The sequence below is a fragment of the Physeter macrocephalus genome, chromosome 20, assembly GCF_002837175.3.
Source record: "Physeter macrocephalus isolate SW-GA chromosome 20, ASM283717v5, whole genome shotgun sequence".
NCBI lineage: Eukaryota > Metazoa > Chordata > Mammalia > Artiodactyla > Physeteridae > Physeter > Physeter macrocephalus.
The window spans coordinates 97,766,660-97,789,734 of NC_041233.1; the positions used below are offsets into that span (position 1 = coordinate 97,766,660).

Sequence of the window (23,075 nt, forward strand, 5' to 3'; positions counted from 1 at the left end):
AACTCTCTGAACTAGTAGTAGTAGGAGACTCATTTTGAAGATGGGGGGACTGAGGCACCGGGAGGATAAGGAGTTTCCCAAGGTCACATGGTGAGTAAGCGGCAGAGCCAGGCCATGAACTTAGGCAGTCTGAGGGCACAGGTGGTGTCTTCATCCTATACGGTCTTTCAGCAAACTTGTTGCACTAATAATCTGGTCACCTAAACCTCCCATTGTTAAACTTCTTTTCTCCTAGGACCCCAGGAGCACTTGATTTGTGTTATCTTGTATATCTTCCAAATATTCCTATTAAATAACTATTTGGCAGCAAGTATTCCTACTTGGTAGATAGAAAAGTAGAGACCCAGAGTCCCCATAGAATTTCCTGGGAGTTGTGAAGCAATTTAGTGGTCCACGGCAGCCATGGCTTCTTGACAACTCCAGCCTCTTCATACAGCCGCAGATTAGCATCCATGGTTATCTTTTTTTTTTTTTTTTTTTGCGGTACGCCGCTCCGCGGCATGTGGGATCTTCCGGGACCGGGGCACGAACCCGTGTCCCCTGCAGACTCTCAACCACTGCGCCACCAGGGAAGCCCTCTTTTTTTTTGTTTCTTAAACCATTAAAAAAAAAAAAAGTGAAATATAGTTAATTCACAATGTTGTGTTAGTTTCAGGTATACAGCAAAGTGATTCAGATATATATATATATATATATATTCTTTTTCAGATTCTTTTCCATTATAGATTACAAGATATTGAATATAGCCCCCTGTGCTATACAGTAGGTCCTTGTTTATCTATTTTATATATAGTAGTGTGTATCTGTTAATCCCAAACACCTAATTTATCTTACGCTTTGTATCACGTACTCTTGATCTGTGAGCAGAATTATGAAAGTGGAGATGAACAGACTTACTTTTCAAATCAGTCCTTGGCTACGTAAAGCGTGCCAAGAATCGTACTAACAAAACGAACACGTCACCTACACATTATCGTCCATAAAGACGTTTTACTAGCCCTATAGGACAGGTGGGGATCGGTCAGATGAAGTCGCACACCACCCCCTTCCGATTCCACTCGTTCTAGGTCCCGGTCTTCAGAGTAGATGCCAAGCAGCAAATCTGGCAGCCAGGTCCCAACAATGGGAACCGATGACCTCTTACTACTCCCCATGTACTGCCAGGTCCTCCTTCAGCTTGGAGGCCCGCTGTACTGTCTTATGATTATAAAGTAATAGGAAAGTGAACCGTGCCCAATGACACAGGTTTACAAGTGTTGTTAGTAGGGTGTGCTGCCTCTAACCTGAGGCCCAACAACCAAGGCAGTATCATCACAGGCAGGTAGTCCACTCCCCGCCCCCCCGCCCAGCAAGACAGGAGGAGGCGGGGAGTGACACGAGTTTGCTGCCCCTCAAGCTGCCCTGGGAGTCGGTGTGATTCGCTGCGGAGATATTTCTAAAAGGCAGCGTGCTTCTGCTAGTGCTGTATTTCAGTGACTCCCATGTGGGCTCAGAGGTGAGGATAAGGCCCTTCACACAGGTCTCACTAGGAAGATGAGAGGGAGCTGTTATTCGTATTTTCCGACAGTTTTAGGTCAGTTGCGTTAAGGGTGGTCAGGTTGAAAGGAACAAACAGGCAAATGAAAACGCTTCAGAGCTAACTGCTACCCGCACACAGTATACTTTAAAAATGTTTTTATTGAATATTAAACAATTACAAGTACTGTAAGTTAGACATTTAGCCAAAGCACAATTACTGGTTAAACATAATCATAAAGATGCCTTAAATAGAAACCCACCATGCAGGCAGGTTGAGTCCCTTGATGCCCTCTTTTGGAAAGTAGAGGGTGCGGGGAAAAAAGGTGCCATTCCACGTGAAAGATGGTGAAATCTAGAAGAATTTACATGCTGAAAGTGATTTTCCACAACCAAATTGACAGGGTTGCCAGATTCAGTAAAACAAAACAAAACAAAGCAAAAAACCCTAGGATGTTCAGTTAAGTTTCAATTTCAGATAAATAATATTTTTTTTTTACAGTAAATATATGCCAAATAATGCATGAACCATACTTAAGAGAGACGATTGTTTATTTGAAATTCAAATTTAACTGGGTGTCTTGTATTTTATCTGGCAATTCTACAAAAAGACAAATGCAAAAAGAAAAGGAAAGGGGATTGGAACCCCCTGCCACGGGTGGGTCACACAGAGGCTACAAATGAAAACACCACCAATGATGAACCAAAGAGTCACTACACTGGTTACGTACACAGACCAACATCACAATGAGAAAATACAGTTACTACTCCAAATGCTGTTGCCAAGAAACACTCTAGATTTTCTCGAAGCTGGCTTTGTAATGTGTTTGAGAAACCTTGTTGATAAAAGTACCTTTTTAGTTTGTAGGTATCAGACAAATACTACTACCACATAGACAGGGTGAGCCTGACACAGTGAAAGCAGAGGCAGGTATTCTATGCACATGAAGAGTTTAAATATTCTGTGTAATGAATACAATGGTTATATAGTCAAGGTCATCTTCTAGGTCTAGGCTATTAGCCTTAAAGATTTTGGTTCTTTTCTAATTTTTACTGTTGTGTCCTCTAGCTTTTCATCCTGAACCTTGGGAGGGGCCTGGGAGCGTGGGAGGGACACCCCCCTACCAGGGTTTAACTACATTTCTCTGCAAATGCTAGGAATCAACAAAGGGCTTCAAGGGCTGCCTGCAAAAAAGGGCAGACAGATGAAAAATAACCAAACACTCTGCATTCTAGAGCATGAGAAATCTGTTTGAAAAGATGGGTGGTGGGCTGCGTGTGGAGATGTGAAAGTGTAAATTGCAAAAGAAAACACGAGAGAATGAAGAGTCAAAATGCAATCATCTCTACTGTGTGAATGTTATTTCAAAGGAGGCACAACCCTCTGGCAGATGTTTAAAACTGGTCCCATCGTGAGCACGTTTGGTCTTAAGAGAGTATATAAAATCTTTAGTTTCCTACTGCTTTTCACTTATCACCGTGGTTTATATTTTAAGATGATTAAAAATCAGCTTGTGCAACACTCAGATTCTACATGGTATCACTTTATGAGTTGTTGCTAATCCCCACATGCACAAAACTCAATGGGTTTCAAAATCTTTCTAGCATTTCTCTAAACCAGAAGATTTGGTAGCTGAGGAAGTTCAGGTGGAGAGAAATTGGGATGGATCAATTCTCTCAGCTCCTTTGCACGTCAAGGAGCATTACTTATGAAACAGACTCTCCTTAAGTACGCTTACCAGGTGTGAGATACATGGAGATACACCCAACTCGCTGACACCTTTCACACACTGAGAAATGGAATTACAACTCTGTATTTATTAGGATATAAAAGGTTAAAAAGTTTCCGCCATAATTAAGGCTTTCTTAAGAAGAAAGAGTGTCTATTAATTTCAGAACTCACAAAGTATCTGAAGAAGCCTCACTTTTTAGGGTGGTTTTTTTTTTTTAAATGCATTTCCTTTTCATATGTTAGACGTGTCCAGGCAAAGCACAAATATTATCTTCACAATCACTGTCTTTTCATTTCTCTGTCACTGATTTGACAACAAAGAAGTTTAACTTCAGTCTTTAAGTAAATTTCTGACACATGAAACCCTATCTTTATGTCAGTTTTGAGTGTTGCCTGAATGACTAAAATCTATAGCTCTATGCAAGATAACTGCCCAACAGAAAACACAGAAAAAAGGCTGTTTATCACAGATTATCATACAAATGGGATCTGGACACACTGGGGGAAAGGTGCTTAAAAATACATACCATCTCTGTTTGAAAGCAATTACAGAAATCCAGCAGGTGCACACGTTTTAAAAGGGAGGGCAAGCTGGGACGAAGTGAGAGAGTGGCATGGACATATATACACTACCAAACGTAAAACAGATAGCTAGAGGGAAGCAGCCGCATAGCACAGGGAGATCAGCTGGGTGCTGTGTGACCACCTAGAGGGGTGGGATAGGGAGGGTGGGAGGGAGACGCAAGAGGGAGGGGACATGGGGATATATGTATACGTATAGCTGATTCACTTTCTTATAAAGCAGAAACTAACACAACATTGTAAAGCAATTATACTCCAATAAAGATGTTTCAAAAAAAAAAAAAAGGGAGGGTGAGCAGTGGCCAATAACCTTTGTGCAGTTGGGAGACTTACTGAAATAGAGAAAAACATAGACAACTCATTGTATTCTAATGCTGTCTTCCAGCATACACCAAAATTTTATTTTTTTTGTATAAAGGCTATAATAATAGAATATTCATCTATATTACTTTATTTGCCACTTTCAGGCATTTCTCTGCATATATCAATGCACTTTGCTATTCTGAGAGCAAAGGGAAATTACTGTAGCCACTAACATCAAGTTCAAATGAGCACGAGGCGCCATTGCACAAAAACATCCTAATATTGTTTATTCTACTTATGTTACTGAAAAGCTAGAGATTCCAAATTCCAAGAAGGAAAAGGTAAGGAAGAATCCTGGTTGTACTGCTATTATTTTGCATAGAATTAAAACTCTGGGTTCCATGCTGTCATTTGTTGACAAAAGTGGCAGAATCTTCTGAGCAGAGCACACACATGAGGCTTAACACCCAGTTCTAGCTGCGAAGTGGATACAGAGGTACGGTCGCCATATGCAAGACTCAAGATGGAGAAAGGAGGAAAGTGAGAGGGGTCAAAGGTAATTGCTGGAGCTAATTATAATTCCAGGCTAGCAATCTGGGGAAAAGGGAAGGAGGCCAAGTACAAGGAGAAAGTGTCCAGTCCAGAGCACTTAACTGATGCCAATAGCTAGCAAACTGGGCCATCAGGTCTAGAAGCCCTTTGATGTCAGACCTGTGGTGGAACCGGTGGAGGCGTCCGGAATCTCTCTTCCATATGGTTTGGGAAACAGAGGGGCAACTCAGGGGAGGCCACACGGGAAGTCCTCACTTGCTAGTGTTTCTCTACAGCGTGTACACAAGAAATTAAGTGCATTTTAGCCTAACTTAAAGCCATGCTTTTGAGTTCCAAAGGGTTTTTCACACTGCTATGGGTGGAAATTCCAAACGCAATCAACTTTTGCTAACTTGAATGCACTCATGATGACCTTTGGTTTTCAAGTTTTGAAACATGTATTTGGCTCCTGTGAGACATCAATGAACTCATTCCCTTCAGCAGATGAATAATATGTACACATTCTTTCAAGAACCACTACATACTTGAATCATTACGAGACAAGAAGCACAGCAAATGTCCCCCTTACACACGGTACCTTTACTTGGCACACAGAACATCAGGTACGTAACACTGGCAGTTTAAACACTGAACCACAGTTCACCTTCTCAAGTGTAAGGCTGAAGTTTAAAACTGGCACATCCGTTAATCTAGTTAGTATGATGGAAATAACATATAACCACAGTTGGGTAGTGGCTTATCTTTTTAATGAAGCTATAAAGCTTTCGGGATCTATACCATATTAACCCTTTTACTTAACTAAAAGTCACAGCTGTGTTTACCATTTTAAACTATATCTAATTGGGGAGGCAAGTGATACACACTTTCACAGCTACTGAAAACTACACAGATGCCAATTCCTTCAACCCACTGTTACACACAGCAAAAAAGAAGGAAGGGAGGAAAAAAGCCCTCAGTGGATATCAAACTTGAGAGCTTCTTGTGGAATTCTAGTGCTATGAAACAAGTAGCCAAGACACAAACACCCAGCTTGGGTCACTAAAACTTCAATAGAAGCAACAACTGAGGCTAATTCTTGATTTAATTTTGAGGACCCATGCAAGATTCACTATAAAACGCAAAACTAGCTCCCGACGTCTAGTTCTAGCATTGGACTCAAGCCAAAAGGAAAGCAAAATGTATATTTTAAGAGCCTATTCTAGAATCTCTGCATGTAACCATTTTATTTTTCCTCAGGAGATTAAATGAGGTCACAGCTTAATCAGCCTGTATTAAAAAACAAACAAGCAAGTTAGTTTTCAGGACTTTAAGTTGAAATGGCAAGTTTGCGTCACACTGTTTTTCCTTTTTTTCCATCACATTTATATTACTTTTGCTTCGAAGCTGAGTAGACGCACAGCATGTCAAAGTAAGTAAGTTAATGCACTTAATTCAGTTAAGGTGAAAAGGGCAAGCGTGAGAACTGTAAAGGATAATTTTTTACAAGTAACAATGTGCACTTGACAAATGTTGAGAAAAAAAGCAAAACAAAGTAGTGATTTCAGGAAGAAACAGTATGGTTATTTCTCCACTTTCATTTAAAAAATAACTGAAAGAGCTTTGGTTTCCATTTTTGTTCTCCTTGTCTACTAAGAAGTTTGAGAAAACGGTTCAAAAATGTAGTCCAGGGACCTACATAAACTATCGGAAGCACCTCACTCAAAATAAACCCCAAATCTGGAGTAAACAAAAGAGTTCTTGCATCTGTGCCTATCTAGTGACTAAACAGGATTTGAATCCCAGCTTTCTAAACTAGAGAAACAATCAAGTAATTGTTTTGTGACTCTAATGAAGTACAATAATTGCGCTGAATTTGGAAATAAGGCAGCTCGTTGGGGGGCGACAATCCTGGTGGTGCGGGTTAAGTGAAGAGAAGCCGTGTTTTCTGTGAGGGGTCCTCGTTGTCCTTTTCTGCGGTCCTATTATCGCACCGCAGGCCCCTCACGCGTCGTAATGCTGCTTCTCCTGGATTCACAGGCCTCCCTGGCGGCCTCCCCTCTGAACGTCACAACAGCATCCCTCAAGCCTCCCGCTGGCTGGGCTCTTCCTGGCCCTCCAGCGCTGTCCTGAACACCTCGGAGGCAGGCCTGCGTCGGAAAGTGCGAGTGGCTCTCATTGGCTTCGACTGCTCTGAACTTGGGAGCTCCTAAATCAGGTGGATGTTTGTGCCTTTCCCTTGTAAGACTGGCCAATCAATAAAAGGAAACTGAAACGTGGTGTTTTTCCTTTCCAGCTCAGTTTACGTTGATAAGAAGTACAGATACAAAATAAATCAGTGGAAAAAAAAAAAAAGTGGAAACTAAGCCTTGCTCAGCCAGAAGCTTGGGTTACATCACTAGTGATTTTAGTCAGTGTGACTTTGTGCAAAATATCCTCAAGAAGGCTCGGCTCATTTTCAAAGTAACAACAACAACGATAGCAACAAAAAGTGAATGACGAATGTTCAGAAAAAACTAAAAATGAACCTGTCATATGTGTATATTTACTATATACACGTGCCATACATAGCAAAGCAAATGTAGTGTGTGAATTGTGAACATTTGGGAAAGCACTGGTTATGTTTTCTTTTTTTCCAAGTCTAGATTGAAGCAATCCTGTCTTAGCAATGGATAACTACAATGAAAATGAGCCTGAGATATGTTAAAAGGCCGCCCCTGTAAACATTTCCTCAAAGGGAACAGTAGCAGTTGAGTATGTATCAGTTACTCATACTATATTCATCACTATCGCAATGCTTTATAAAAGACAAACAGCTTATTTCTAGGCTGTCAGGGATTTATAGACTATTGATTTTGCTGAAAACAATCCACTGTCATCCAGTCCCAGGTTTAAATCCAATCTGGCCTTTACCAGTGGCCATTCACTAGGTCTTCTGCTCCGTGGCTGCCGTGGTCTGTGAAGGAGCTTCCGGCTTCATGATCTGGTAGGTGATGAGATACTCTGGGTATGCCTGGAAAGGACAGGAAGCAAAGCACATCACCCTCTGGGCAGCTAAAATACTAAAGCCCGACTTAACGTGGAAGCCTCAGAGGCCGCTGATCGTAACCCATACTCTATGTACGCCCAAGAGCCTACGAAGGTTCAGCTAGCTCACAGGTGCCTAGGCAGTCAGGAGGTCTAACAGTTAGGAGGCCTCCATATTTGTATATAAACCTGTGTAAATCCTACAATCCTAGAATTGTTATAATGTTATTTCTACTTTTGAATACTGTAAAATGGTCACACTATATTTATCCCTCACTAGAGAGCCACGTGCCATAAACAGGAAAACTAAGGCAAGAAAAAAATCTCTTTCTCACAGCACCTAGCATAGTGCCGTCACATCGCATGTTTCAGGCAAAGTCTGTTAAATGACAGAAGAAGTCACTGAACTGATTGCAGATTAATCATAGACGATGATGTAACCCACTGAGCGAGGAGGAAGAAAGGCAACGTGTGCTGAGTCACCAGTAACTCAGAGGCAACAGTTTGCAGGTGATCTTTACAAGTTGACTAGTTAAAGGCAATTTTTACAGGAAAGAAAATGTCTCTGATGAAGAGCCTCCACCCGCTGTACTCCCTCCTCTTCTGTGTCTTCTTTCTTGTAGTAAAACCGAAGGCTCGGTGCTTACAGCGGGAAGAGCACTTCTTGGTGGAAACAGGAAGAGGAAGCCTGACCAGGAAGTCGTTACAAACCTTAACCAGAAATCCCCACAGAGACAACGGGAAGGGGGGCAGGGTGAAACCACGTATACTACCTAGGAATTCGTCACCCCTAACTCTAACATAATGATAAGACTCGACTCAATATTTCAGTATTCTTTGGTGAGGTAAGTGTTTTGGGGCCCCCAAATAATTTGTTGAATGCTGACCTAGAGAGAGTAAGACAATGGAAAGAATGAAGGATAAAAAAACCAGACTGTTTAATACTTAAAATGCAGAAATGAACATGTGATAGATTTATTGAATTATTTCTTTATAATTTTACACCTCTGCAGAAACTGTTATATGTCAGGTGCCTCCGCTTTCCTCATCTATAAATGGGAACAGTAATGACACCAAGATTTTTGTGAGGATTAAACACAAAGATCCTGGGCTAGGTTTGGCATAGTAAAAATCTAGTTTGTGTTAGTTATTACTATTAACATTATTATTCTCATTCATTAAAGACTAGTTCTTCTTGAAGAGGTCTCAGTAAGGATTAAAAAAAACAAAAAATGTACATATGTTTTGAAAAGTTATAACTGCTTCTATTCATGTAAGGAACCATTATCACTCATAATATTCTTTTCCAAAATTCCAGTCTGTTTTGGTTTGACTTAAAAACAGCAATGGTTTCCATCTTTAGTAAACGTAGTTGGAATAACTAAGACTGACAATCCTCATCACTCCTGACTTTCCAGTCCGGAGCTCAATAACTAAATAGTTTGTAGTTTTATTTTATTATAATGTGAACACTGCTTAATTGTTGAAATGGTTTAAAACGGTATTTTAGTTTTTAGTTACAAGGTAGGTCAGCTACCTATTGCTAATTCTAGAGTTGGGTATAAAGAATCTAGGAAGGCTCAAAAACTGGTGGAAAAATGGAAAAAACTGGTTAATCAACCAGATAGTTTAATGGTCAAGAGAATTATCTATTCATCACCAATACGCATATATTGAGCATCTAGTGCATACAAAGCACTCTGGGGTAAGATATGGACCCTGCTGTCAAGAAGCTTCCCATTTGTTTGGGAAGATAAGCCAGACAGAAAAAGAAGAATTTAAAACTAACCCCAGTGAGCATGTGCTAAGTGTCAAAAATGAGTGTGAAGCCCACTCCTACTTCCTTTTGTCCTAATGAAATTTAATATCTATGATACTTTGTATGATACATCCTTTTGCTTGCAGAAAAGTTGCTTAAGCAAAGGGATCGGTAATGCAAGCATTTGAATTTTGGTAGTACACTATCTTAGGAGATTCCTGACACATGTAAATTTTAGGCAGACTCTAAGATGCTAATGGTATGAATGACTTACAGGTCCTTATCTCTTGGTTCCTACTGATTAGGCTACTGAATTGCTTCTGTGTACAGACTGAGATAGGAATTAATCACATCAAAGTCCAGAGGGATTTAAGGCAAGGGAATTACTAAACTGCAGGACTAGAAGGGCCCAGGACAGACCAACAAACATGATTTCCTGTCAAGTCTTACTTTAAACCCATGCTGGTTATAAAAGCATAGAGCATATTTTTAAAGTACCTACAAGAAAAGATTCAACAACCACTTTTAGTAACTGACTTTCAGAAAATTCTTCTTAACCCAAATCCTCAATGCTACAATTTAAACTCAAATGCTTTCAGTTTATTCTCCACAGAGATGAAGAATCATGCTCCCTTGAATGATTTTGTGTACTTGAAAATCATCCTACAAATCACTGTGTAGTCTTCTATTCTCCAAGTTAAATAACTCTGCATTGTTCATATCATTTCAGTAAAACAAGCCACATGTCTGAAGCGGCCAATGACCAGAGAATACCTCCTCTATTGTCTAATTTAATGTGAAGCTTAAAGTACCACGTACAAAAAAATTCCTGATACTCTAAGTCCAGTCATATACTAAAATCAGAACTATTTTTCTTTCAAGCACAGTGCAGTTAATTTTCAACACATCTTTTCAATTCCAAAGAAACAAATAATCCCACCAATAATAAATAATACTCCTCGAACCAACCCTCTGAATAAAACATTTACGTATTCTTGAAAGTGTTGATACTAAGGGTGAAAGATGATTTAAGGGGAATGAAAGAAGAGTTAGCAAAGGAAAAGTCCACCATAAATCAGGAGAAATTGCTCATGGGCAGCGACTCAATTAGTAGACATTAGAGTAAACACTGTCCATGTGGGAAGCACCTGGATATGGAAGCACAGGTATGCTCCCCTGAAACAAAATAGCTACTTCACACATTTCAGTTTTCAAGGTACTTTTTTCTTTCAAATATGATTTGGACCACATCATTCTCTAAAATTCTTTTAGCAAGAGAATCTAAACAAGTTATCAAGTCAAACTACTTGGGAAATGGTTGAAAGATCAGCAAATACTAGAAATGTAAACCTATTATTAGTATCCCTTATTATTTCTTTCCACCCAAACGTGAAAGAAATTCTATTTCCCATAGCTAACTTACAAAATCTTGAAAAGTGTATGGTAGAGAAAACTGAAATCACCTATAATCTCAATACCCAGAGATAATTGCTCTTACGTTTTGGTTGATTCTGTGCTTAGCATATACCATATGGTATATGGTTTAGCATATATCATATACTTTTTAAATCGCAGGCACATAAATATACTAACATTCATTTAAATCATTCTCTTTCTATTGAATATTTAGGTCGTTTAAATTTTTCATTATGATAATCAACATAGCAATGAACCTTCCTGTAGGGTTTTTTTGGGGTGTGATCATCACTGATTATATCTAAAACAAATTTCTAAAAGTGGAATTACTGAGTCAAAGTGAAAGTGTTTTCTCTAGAAGTAGGGAGTTTCTGATTTAAACAGAAAAATTTGACAAATTTATTCTTCGGTAGTTTTTAAACGTTTATTTGGAAACAACTGCAAAACGTATTAAGTTGCAAAAATTAAGCTAGTACCTAAAATACCTGTATACCCTTTACCTACATCCAAATATTGTTAAGGTTTTACTTATCCCATTTTCTTTATCATGTGTACTCCCCCCACCTCTATATATACTAGGCAGACAGACAGACAGACAGATAGATTCAGTTACGTTTTTCCCTGAGCCATTTGAGAGTAAGTAATATACCTCATCATGGTTCTTTATCCCTAAATATGCCAGTATTTACTTCCTAAGAATAGGGATATTCTCTTACATAAATTTTATACTGACATAAATACTTTTATCTACCTACTGGTCATATTTCAATTTTATCAGTTGATCTAATAATGTCCTTTCTCTTCTACTACCAGATCCAATTTGGGAGTAGAATCTGAAGTTACTTGTCCTGTCTCTTGGGTTTCATTTAATCTGAAAGTTTTCAAACCCTTTCTCTTTTATAACATTGACATTTTTGAAGAATTCAGTCTTCCCCCCAATTTTTTTTTTAATAGAACATTCTTCATTTTGATTAGACTGAGGTCATATATTCTTGGCTGGAACACTGCATAGATGATTTTGGCTCTTCTCAGAATATGACATCTGGAGGCACACTCTGTGTGTATCTGTCCCTCATTGGTGATGTTAATTCTGATCATCTGGTCCAGGTACTGCTCCCTTTCTCCAAAGTATAATTACTGTGGGTTTCCCCCCGTCCTTTGTAACTAATAAGAAGACCATGCACAATCCTCTCCGTATCAAAATTATCCCCTAGATTTAGCATCCATTGATCTAATCTTTACCATGATGGCTGCAATCTAGTACTCCCTCCTTATCTACCACCTACCCTTGGCTTTCTACTGTAAGCAAAGCCTTCCTTTCCCCTTCATTTATTTATTTATCTATTAGTTATCAGTATAGAAACATAAATTCGTATTCTTTCCAATGTTTTAGAATTTATTACTGTACTTATTCTGATGTTCAAACTATCCCAGATTTGGCCAGTGGGAGCCACTCCAAGCCAGCTCTGAGTCCTGTGACATGCTCCCATCATTGCTTTTGAGCGCTTCATTACTTTCTGTTATAACAAGATGTTGTTCCGGGCTCATCTTGTTCCTATTCTGCTCCAGCCCTGGAATTAGCTGTTTCTCCAAAGTTCCTTTTAGTGGGCATTGGTATTGGAGACCAAGATCTGGGCTTTAGGTGTGCTTATTGCTACTGGGGTTTCTTTGCTTTCAGCAGACAGTGCTAAGAAATACATGCACATATATACTCATGCTTACATATATCTCTTACATATATACCTATACATACATATTATTTACATGTGTACAAACATACATACAAATACTAGAAAGTATCAGTTCACATTGATATCTCCAATTTCAGTCCGTCCCTAGCATCATTCTTACCTTCCCCCATTCCATATTTGTATGTCTCTTCTTCCACAGTGAGAACCCAGCTCCCAAAATTAACACATCAACACATTTACTCATTTGCTCAATCCTAGAATACAGCTAAAAGAGTTTCAATGCTTTGCCCATACCACCACAATCAACAGATCTACTAAATGAAACCCAGGGTTTGTTTGCAATTCTTCCCCCTACTCCACACCTGACCCGGCCCAAGACTGTTGGCATATAAGAAAATAGTTTTCATAGTTTACTTGTATATAGTAAGTTTCTTCTTTCTCCTTTTTCAGTTTTCTCTAACAGTGTAGTTAAAGTATCCATTTGAAATTCAATTAAGTTCAGACAAATTGATTTTTGTTTCTAGACAAATCAGTAGGCAATTTAGCAGTATTGTGAGAGTTAAGGCCTGGACTGAAAATGATAGAAAGTTTTCCTGTTTGTTGACAATCTTATCTTGGAGCCTCAAGCATTTGGCAGAATTCAATGTACTGTAGCTTTAAGACTCAGAAAGCTATTCTTCTGTGTAAGTACCCTGATCAACTCATGTGACCAGCCTGCAGCAAGTACATCATGAAGATCTTTGAATGGCAGCTACTCTTAGCTCTCCATGCCATGCGGAGGCATGAAAGATACAAAGCATTAATTCAGAACAGCAGGCCACAAGAGCTGCACGAGATGCCACACCTTTATTTCTCAGCCACCGTCTTGTTCACACTGCATTACCTGGCTGACAGGTGAATGATGGGATCTATGTATAAAGATGGTATCAAAGAATTTTGGTATGCTCATTTTGAACTGAAGCAACTAATGCTATCAAACTGTGTGGTGGCTATTTCATGAAATGGTTTTCTTTAACTCTTACGTGGTCTCCGCATTTTGAATCAACTGTTTATGGTAGCTTGGTCACGCTTATTCCACGGGCACCATACCTGCTCTCCTCTGTAGATGACATATTCAGCATAGGCCAGCCCATTCACACTCGGCCTCCCGATGACGGAGTGATGGCCTGGTGGGGCGTGAGCCATTTTCATGGTGCTGAATTGCAGAAAGGACTTGCCAAGAGTCACTCTACAGAAAAGCATTTGTCTGAAGAAAAAAGGAAAGCAATCTTAGAATGACATAACTGTTAGGTTCACTGATTTTTTAAAAAGCAGTTAATAAAAGGCAAGCTAATTTAAATGTCACTTTTGATTTTATGAGTAGGAATAGGATAAGATTTGATATACTGATTTACTATAAGCCGTTAGCAGGCTCAATAGTTATACTTAACATTTAAAGTTTTGGTGTGGTTTAGAAATCAATCATAGAAAACATTGGTAAGTTTCTGACTAGTGGAAAAAGGACAAATACTAGCAAAAACTGTGTTCTGGAAGGATGCATGTGGCTGGATAGGAAGAAAGTGAAGAAAATAAGCAGATGGCGGCAGCATCTGAAATTAAGATTAGGCTTACTCATTATGAAGAAGTAAAAACTGGGATGAGATAAATAATAATAAAAGGGGGTTATATATAAAAATACTTAGCTTAACTGTATGTCTGGAAATTATACTACCTGAGTGAAACATGAATTGGGGCAGCTGTTAAATATTATAGAGGAGAAGAAAGACTGATGGGAAAGAAAGTGTCACTTATTATATAAACTAGGGGTTGGCAAAGTATGGGCCAAAATCTAGTCTGCCACCTGTTTTTGTAAATAAAACTTTACTGGAACGCATACTGGAATACATTCCCACACACTGCCACACATTCATTTACATGTCGACCACGGCTGCTTTTGTACTACAAGGGCACAGCTGAGTCACTGCGACAGGGATCATACAGCCTGCAAAGCCTAAAAAACTTAATTTGTAGTTCTTTAAAAGTTTGCAAACCCTTAACAAACATTTTAATAAATATTTTAACTACGCTATAAGATTGGTCACACTGTTAACTGTAAGTACCTGTTATTCAATCAAATAGTTTATTTTTAGTAATGGAGTATGATCTTTGCATTGTGACTAATCAGAGATATTATTTTGAGTAAAAATTTGTGCCGGACCCAGTTTAATTGAGTCCTGCCTGGGCTGGCTTTTTTAGTGTGATGCTACTGATGACCCTCTGGGATGCTGGCTTGGCATCAACCGTATCGTCTTGCAGGTCCCAGAGGAAAACATTTGGATCTGCATTAGAAGGAAGCTTTTTGAGCTCTATCTCCACACTGTGGTGGTGCTACAGTGTCACTGGACTCTGCCCGCTCAGCCCGCTGGGCCCACTGCCATGGCTACTCCCAGTGTCCATATGTCACTCTAAGCTTGACCTGACAGGCCCTCGCTTTCTGCCTTTTGCTTCCTGCCCCAGGGTGTCCCTGTTGCTGTGGAGACAAAAGAAGATGCAGGACCTGCCTGGCTGGCCCGCGAGGCTGGTACTAGCTCACATCTGCTCACCGGCTTGCCTTGTGCCTTGTGTGTGCATCCTGCCGACGCAGCGGCCCCAAGGTGGGACACCAACGCCCTGTGGGGCAAATGCTGACCAGTGCAAGACAGGCGCCAGCACATAAATTCAGCTCTCCTCCCCCATGACGCACTGCTCTGAGATGTAACAGTTCAGACCATATGAGTCCAGGTCTCATGGACTGAGCGAGCAACTGCACTGGTTATGAAACCGTGGCCAGCTCACCGGTGCACCTCCCGGTCTTTGCTCTCTTTCTCCGCCTCACTTCCTTCTGTGCCCTCACTCCTGCTTCCCTGAGCTTGCACTTGCCAGGAAAGTGCTAGTTCATAAGCTTTTGCTTCAGGCTCTGTTTTCTAGGAAATCCTGGCCAAGACATAAACATGTGTGTCTAATTTTAATAAGTAACTGTTAATCCACATCTACGTTCACTTTTACTGTTATTTAGCAGTTAGGTTTGAAGCAACAAAGGGAAATTCCTGCAATTATATATCCCTGGGAATTTTTATGTGTTATTAACCACAGCGACTTTAATAGAAAGAAGTTTTCTTCTGGACATAGGGCATCTGTCCTAGAACTGCTGATGGCTACAATTTTTTTCACAATGAAACTGAGAGAGAGAAGTTTTAAGGTGAACAACTATAATGAATTTCATGGTTATATGGGTCTTTCTGAGGTTTCAACTGGATTACAAGGTATCTTACTAACTTGACTTTGCAAAAATAATGCAGCTGGTTAATCTAAAGAGAAATGCAATAAGTTGCAATCTTTGTACAGAACAATTCTTTTTGTATCTTTTCCAATGACAGGAAAGGGAATGGTATTTTTTTCACTGACTTCTGCGAGTTTATAACATTCTCTCAAATTTCTGAGTTTTTAAAATCCCATTTAAAAAGCTAATATTCATTTGTTTACTATTAATTCCAAAGTTATATTCTGAGGTTGGACTTCTAACTAATTATATACCCTGCCTTAAGATATCACTAGCAAAGTCAGGAGCAAATTAAAGGTTCTACTTGTTTATAGAAGTTATGTGCTTTAGCTCAGATGTGACTTTAGTTCAAATGTGACTGGAGCTAGAGGTTCTTTGTTCTCCAGAAATAATTCTCAACCTTGTTCTGAATCTGAAGCAAGGAAAGTGGAACCCAGGGAGAAAGCCAAAATGGAGGGAGCTTCACTGTAACCTATGACTAGCTTTTACCACTGAGGTCAGCTCTGCTGTCACTACTCCTATTGGGGCAGGGGCTGATCAGCTACTCCTATCCAACCCCAAAACAGTCTGACTCATTAGGAGTAAGACTGAGGACGACCTGTGACTTCTGCAGAGCCTGAGAAACCAATCTGGTTCATGACTTGAGGACAGCAACCATTACACAAAAGGCAAGATGCTCACCTGTGACATATGTAACACGACCGGTCTTTGTGCGCGGGGCAGCCTGTTCCTCCCCCAATTCCGTAAACGTACTGGTTGCTTTTAGAGGAGTTTTCAGCAAAATAAATCCCGGCACCAAACATTCCTCCTATATATGCATGTCGCTCATCAAACCCTTTATGAATAATGGCATTAATGAAAGGAGAACCTAAAAATATAAAGACAGAAAGATCAGTTTTGAGCGCTTTTCTAGAATCTCAATTAGCTGCATACTATTTGCACTTGGCAGATTCATACTAATTAATAACGCCTAAATGAAAAGTTTATTTTGTAAGATGGTCTACTTACATAAATTATTATCGTGTACCAGAATCTTATCAGGGACCCACAGTGTTCACCAAGCCAAGGGTGTTATATGGATTTTGCAGATGGCATGAGATTTTAGATAGCAAAGTACAACGTGGCTTTGAAGATACAGATTATTTTACACCCAATCCTACTTTAAGCAAAAATAAATAATCTAATAAACTAAAACAATTATGCTAAACTACAACAAAAATAGTATTTCACTATCTAGAGGGCTCAGTGTGCAGTTTAAGTTCTGAGACAAATTCAGATAAATTATTTTCATTGTACATGCCTTGGAAAGCCTGTACTAACATGTAATGCATTAGAAAGCTGGTACCAACATGTAGTTAAAAAAAAAAAAATCAGGAGCTTCCCTGGTGGCGCAGTGGTTGAGAGCCCGCCTGCTGATGCAGGGGACACGGGTTCGTGCCCCGGTCCGGGAAGATCCCACATGCCGCGGAGCGGCTGGGCCCGTGAGCCGTGGCCGCTGAGCCTGCGCGTCCGGAGCCTGTGCTCCGCAACGGGAGAGGCCACAAGAGTGAGAGGCCCACGTACAGAAAACAAAACAAAACAAAACAAAAACCAAGCAAACAAAAAAACAGAACAAACCATTTTTAACACAACACTAATATAGTCAGTAACACAGGCTTTTCACCCTACTGGAGTCTGCAAACGCCCAGAGAGATACTGACCCGGGATACTCACCGTGAAATAACATGCGCTCATTATGGTGGTTGTGATTCTCCTCAGACACTTCCTTCTGTCTGTGACAGAATCGTTCTCTCAACTTCTTGTTGACAACTTTTTGAATCTTTAAGGATGAGGAAGAAAGAAGTGAATTAGTGAAATGTATATTAATTGGTAGTTTATGATTTAAAATAAGAAGTATGTTTTCCTTTAGGGAGGTTCAATTTTTGTTTTTTGTTTTGTTTGCTTAAAACATCATTTAAAAACGATAAAGTTGCCAGGCCAGTGTAATTCAGTTAATACTCCGGCTTTTAGTGACGTAAGTTTCAGCTACAGTTTTTGTTTGTTATTCTGCACCATACCTAGCTATTCCTCAAAATCAACTGAGGACTTATTGAATTTCAGGATACAGGGGCCTATAAATCTGTACTTTCAAAAAGCTCTCCAGGTAATTCTGATGTGCACTGGTGTAATTTCAATAGGTCCATTAACCCAAAGGGTTAACCCAGTTCTCAATTGATTTTATTCATCTTCATGACACCCCTCTGAAAAAAAGCATATGGCAGTCATTTATTCCATGTTAGAAATAAGATACTGAGATTAAGAGATACATGCATACTGATATAAACACTGACTCAATTAGATTGAAAATCCAGGCCTTTCATGCTACCTTGAAATAGTGATAACAGAAATTACTGTCAGCTATGGTCCAAATCAGTGGGTGAGCTGGGAGTCTTATCGCCATGTTTGCCTCACTAACGCCAGCTGCTCCAGCCTATGTTTGATATTCAGGCAAGCTGTGCCATCCAATTTTCACCCTGAAATTTTAAAAACTTACTCGAATGACATTGTATCTGTTGAAGATGCCACCAGCATTACCACCATCTCTGTGTTCGCGAATTGTACTTTGCATCTATAGAACAAAAGAAAGTAACTTTCTGAAAATACGCCAGTGTGTAATCCTGAAGACATTCCTCCTGTTGTTTTCAAAAGTTCAATTCTATTATATTGTGTCACTGATGAGTCTAAGACTCAGCACTAATAAGTAAATAGGAGTTCACTATAAATTGGTCAACAAGTTTAGTGAAAAAGTATTTCTGGTGAGAAAACAGTCACAGACATAAATATTAAACTTTTGCATTTTCTATTTATTTTCTAATAAAAGCTTTGAAAGGTTTTTCTGTAAACACAATGGGGTAAAATATCACATTAAGTCATCTATATTACTATTTTATGTTCTTGAGGAGAAACAACATTGTGATTAAGTCAAATTAAAACTCCTCACATTGAACCAATACACCATTGGACTAACGCTAAAAATAAACACAACAAATTTTTAAAAATCAGTAAATCTTTGTTCCCTAGGTGAAAAATTCCACGCTATCTACTTTGGGATCTCAAAGTATATCCACACAGATCAGGGGAAGTTGGCTATAATGTGTAACTAAGTGGAATAAATTTCTTCTGACACTACTCACCCTACTTCCACTCTCCAAATTAATAATTATGAGGGAAAAGTAAAATGTTTTAAAGACCTAAGTTTCTCACAGAATTGACTCAAACAGTTGATTCTCTATCTTACCACTCCATTTGTGAACTTAGTCACTACTTTTTTTTTTTTCTTTTTGCGGTACGCGGGCCTCTCACTGCTGTGGCCTCTCCCACTGCAGAGCACAGGCTCCGGACGCGCAGGCTCAGCGGCCATGGCTCACGGGCCCAGCCGCTCCGCGGCATGTGGGATCTTCCCGGACCGGGGCACCAACCCGTGTCCCCTGCATCGGCAGGCGGATTCTCAACCACTGCGCCACCAGGGAAGCCCAGTCACTACATTTTTGACCTTATTATCAAAACTTACTTACTACTAAGAGAATGATTGCGCAATAAGACATGAGAAAACAGGATGCTTTCCTGATAAACTGACAAGTACAAGCTGACATACTACTCTGGGGTAAGGGTCCTGAGTCCCTAGAATGGGAATAATATCAGCACTAATTCAGAGGTGGAAAACAAACAAAAATGTAGGCATGTCTTTCTCTGCAAAACAGTGGAATTAATTCGGAAGTTTATTTATTATGATAATGCCATTAGGCACTTTGTTTACTATGTGTACGAAGTGAGGGATAAGCCATCAGATTTCAGAGGGAATCTCTGTGGCATCATCTCTACCAGATAGATAGATTCATACAAATAGCCTTAATATGGTGCTTTAAAATAACTGTGACTGCAGAAATGAAAGGTGACTTGAGTTATGGGGCAGATTTCCTAAGCACTCTTGAAAATTAGGCAAATTATTTTATAATCACATTTTATAACTTTGCATGAAAATAAAGATGAGAAGATATTTGCTATCTATGAGGCAAGATTCTCACTCCATATTATTCTTAGGTAGCATGTTAACAATAGAAGAAAATAGGGCTTCCCTGCTGGTGCAATGGTTGAGACTCCGCCTGCCAATGCAGGGGACACGGGTTCAAGCCCTGGTCCGGGAAGATCCCACATGCCACAGAGCAACTAAGCCCGTGAACCACAACTACTGAACGAGGCTCTAGAGCCCACGAGCCACAACTACTGAAGCCTGCGCACCTAGAGCCCGTGCTCCGCAACAAGAGAAGCTACCTCAACGAGAAGCTGGCGCATCGCAACGAAGAGTAGCCTCCGCTCACCGCAAGTAAAGAGAAGCGCGCGCACAGCAACGAAGACCCAACGCAGACAAAAATAAATAAATAAATTTATATATATATAAAAAAACAATACAAGAAAATAGTTCTAATAGGGTCCTTACTTGTATGAGTTTCAAGAAAGTCTCCAGAATAAAAAGATACATTTGGCCCACCCACTGGCAATCCTAGGGTTATGATGTGAAAGCAGTGTGGTATAGTTCTACGCTATAGTCCTATTTTAATGTTGGCAATACGCCACCACAATGGCTAAGGGAGACAGAATATAGATAGGCAAGCGACCGTAAGTTAATGTAAGACAAGCCTACCTCTCTTGGAAAAAGAAGTTTAAGCACAGAGTTCAGGAAAAGATATTTTAAAATTTTCATGTACATTACCTCTTCTTCTACTGACTGATATTCTTTATCTTCTGGAGCAAGATCCAGCAAAACAGTTCCCTGATTAACACAGTGAAAAGTCAAATAAGGATTGGTGCCTGCAGGAAAGAAAAATTAATATATTAAACAAAGGTCCACACTCTTCAGGCTCTATTTTGGGGAACACTTGTCATAAATAATGGATATTTTGGAACAAGCCTAATGTACGTGCAATTTGAACCTAATATATAAGGTTGTATTAAGCAAGTACATCCGAAGACAAAAGAAGTAATGGAGATGTGTCTGGGGGTCAATCCGATCTGGTCTTACAGAGGTCCTGTGCATACACACAGCAGGCTCAACAATTATGTGTGGGACTGAACTCAATCATGAACATACATGATGCTGACACAAAAGAAAACACAGTGTGATTACAATGTAGTGTGGTCTAAAATGTAAGAATTATCCTCTAAAAGAATTATTATCTGTGAGATGACTTGAAATGGTCACTTATAGTAAGTTTAAAATACATTGTTCTTGTTAACTTCATTACCCGTGTCGATTTAATACAAATAAGCAAGACTCAAGCTCGACACCTGTTAACGTTTACTTTCATGTCACTCTTGCAATTTTATTGCCTCTGTAGACTAAATGACTAATTCAAGTTGTTTCCTTTCTCTCCCTTTGCTTTCCTATAGCGAAAACACTTCTAACAAACAGAGGACAGGGAGGCACACAAAGAAGAAAGACAGGCGTGTAACAGCAAGTACAATGGAAAGACTGAGCTGACAGTTGTGAGGGAGGGAAAAAGACACAAGATAAGGTAAGAGAGAAAGGTCAGATTATGAAAAGCCATGCTATGAACATCTGATTTTATCCTAAAAGCAACAGTATTCTGTTGAAGGATTTTAAGCCCTGGAATGATATGATCATATAGTCATTTTGAAAAGTGTCTTCTGGTTACAGTGTAGGGAAGGTACCAGAGGGGAGGCAAAGGTGACTGTCGGAGATAAGCTGGAAGGTGGCTGTGAGAGTCCAGGAGAGAGATGACAGTGACAGCAGTGGGAAAGGACAGAAGCCCAGGTTCCAGAGATATTTAGGGTACAAAGTGTTGGGGGAGAGGAAAGAGTGACTCTGATTTCTAGCTAAAGCAACTAGAGGGAGAGCGAGGTCAAGGATGGAGATGGGGAGGCAGAAGGTGCCACCCCAGCTGAGTGCACGAGCTCTGGGGTCAGGCCACCCGAGCAAATACCAGCCTGGACGCTTATCTTGTACCACTAATTTCTGAAATCTATTTATTTTTTAACAGCTTACCTTGTTGTCCACCTAAGAGTCTTTCTACTCCCTTGATTAATTTATGGCGGTGTCCGTATGCATTGATGCCTATTTCTTTCAACTCTTCATGACCCATATCAGCCAACACATCTAGTGTAATCTGAAAAACGAATCAAAATTAATTGCTAAATCTTTAACAGTTCCTCAGATGATGAAAACTTTTCCATTTGCCTTCAATGCTATAGCATCCAGTCAAATTAAGAAAATTCTTCTGTTTCCTTTATAAGCATGAACTTATAATCTTCTTAAAGTTGCCCCCATAGACTTATCAGCTTTTTGCTCACTTGAAATACTCCCTAATTTGCTTTCAGTCAATGGAGAATTAAAATGGGAGAAATAATGCTATAGAAGTATAAAATGATCATTGCTATTTTTCCTTTCGATTATTTAATTCTACCACATTTTGCTTGCCTCAAGATATAAGAGGGAACAACCAGTAGCTTGAAAATGGGGAAATACCAGATCCCAATATCCAGAAGGTAGCAGAGGTGAATGGTAGGGAACGGGAGAGGTGTTCAGCATAATGAAACAGAAGAAGCTTTAGGGAAGTAGCATTTATATAAAAATAAGAAAGAACTTCCTAGTGCTAAGAAGTATCCAAGCATGGAAAAGGCTGCTTTAGAAAGTAGTAAGATTTAAATCACAAGCATTTAGTTAGATTACAGACCATTTTATATAGAAACTATACAAGGAATTCCAATTTGGAGAAGAAAAAAGAGAGTAGATTGATGGTTTTCAAGCTCTCTTCTAAATTCTCAGATCTAACAATCCCTGAAGCCTAACATACATTCTATTTTTGTACAAAACAGTGGTTCCAAATTTTTGGTTATTCGTCCCTGTAGCTGGAGATGGTTAGCTGCCACGACTCAAAATTACCAGATTCCTTTGTTGACTAAAAGGCACTGTGACTCTACCGTCACCCAGTGGCAGTGTTCTGAAGGCACAGGGTGAAATCTTGGGCGGCCACATTTCTTGAGGGATGAACTGCAAATTTCAGCTCAGAAGACGCTGGCCCTCCGACAGCCCAAATACTGCTTCACAAGATCAGCCATTGATTTTCTCTTTCCTCTGGAAACTGAGAAATCCTTTGAGAGACACTCTTTTCCCCACTCAAACAAGATATTTTTATCTATCCATAGCTCTCTCTACCTTTATCCTTG

The 23,075-nt window shown here is 39.7% G+C and overlaps 1 protein-coding gene across 1 annotated transcript in view; it reads right to left on the minus strand.

Annotated features, from left to right (window-relative positions):
* Window positions 1-1,694: 1,694 nt before the first annotated feature.
* Window positions 1,695-23,075, minus strand: part of TNKS (tankyrase) — a 189,384-nt gene continuing 168,003 nt past the window's right edge. The window contains exons 21-27 of the mRNA XM_024131525.3: window positions 21,895-22,015; window positions 20,602-20,699; window positions 18,385-18,459; window positions 17,565-17,670; window positions 16,533-16,719; window positions 13,643-13,799; window positions 1,695-7,673 (exon numbers count right to left, since the gene is read on the minus strand). Coding sequence (XP_023987293.1) covers window positions 7,587-7,673; window positions 13,643-13,799; window positions 16,533-16,719; window positions 17,565-17,670; window positions 18,385-18,459; window positions 20,602-20,699; window positions 21,895-22,015 — 831 coding nt within the window. The 3' untranslated portion in view covers window positions 1,695-7,586. The remainder of the gene's footprint in view (window positions 7,674-13,642; window positions 13,800-16,532; window positions 16,720-17,564; window positions 17,671-18,384; window positions 18,460-20,601; window positions 20,700-21,894; window positions 22,016-23,075) is intronic.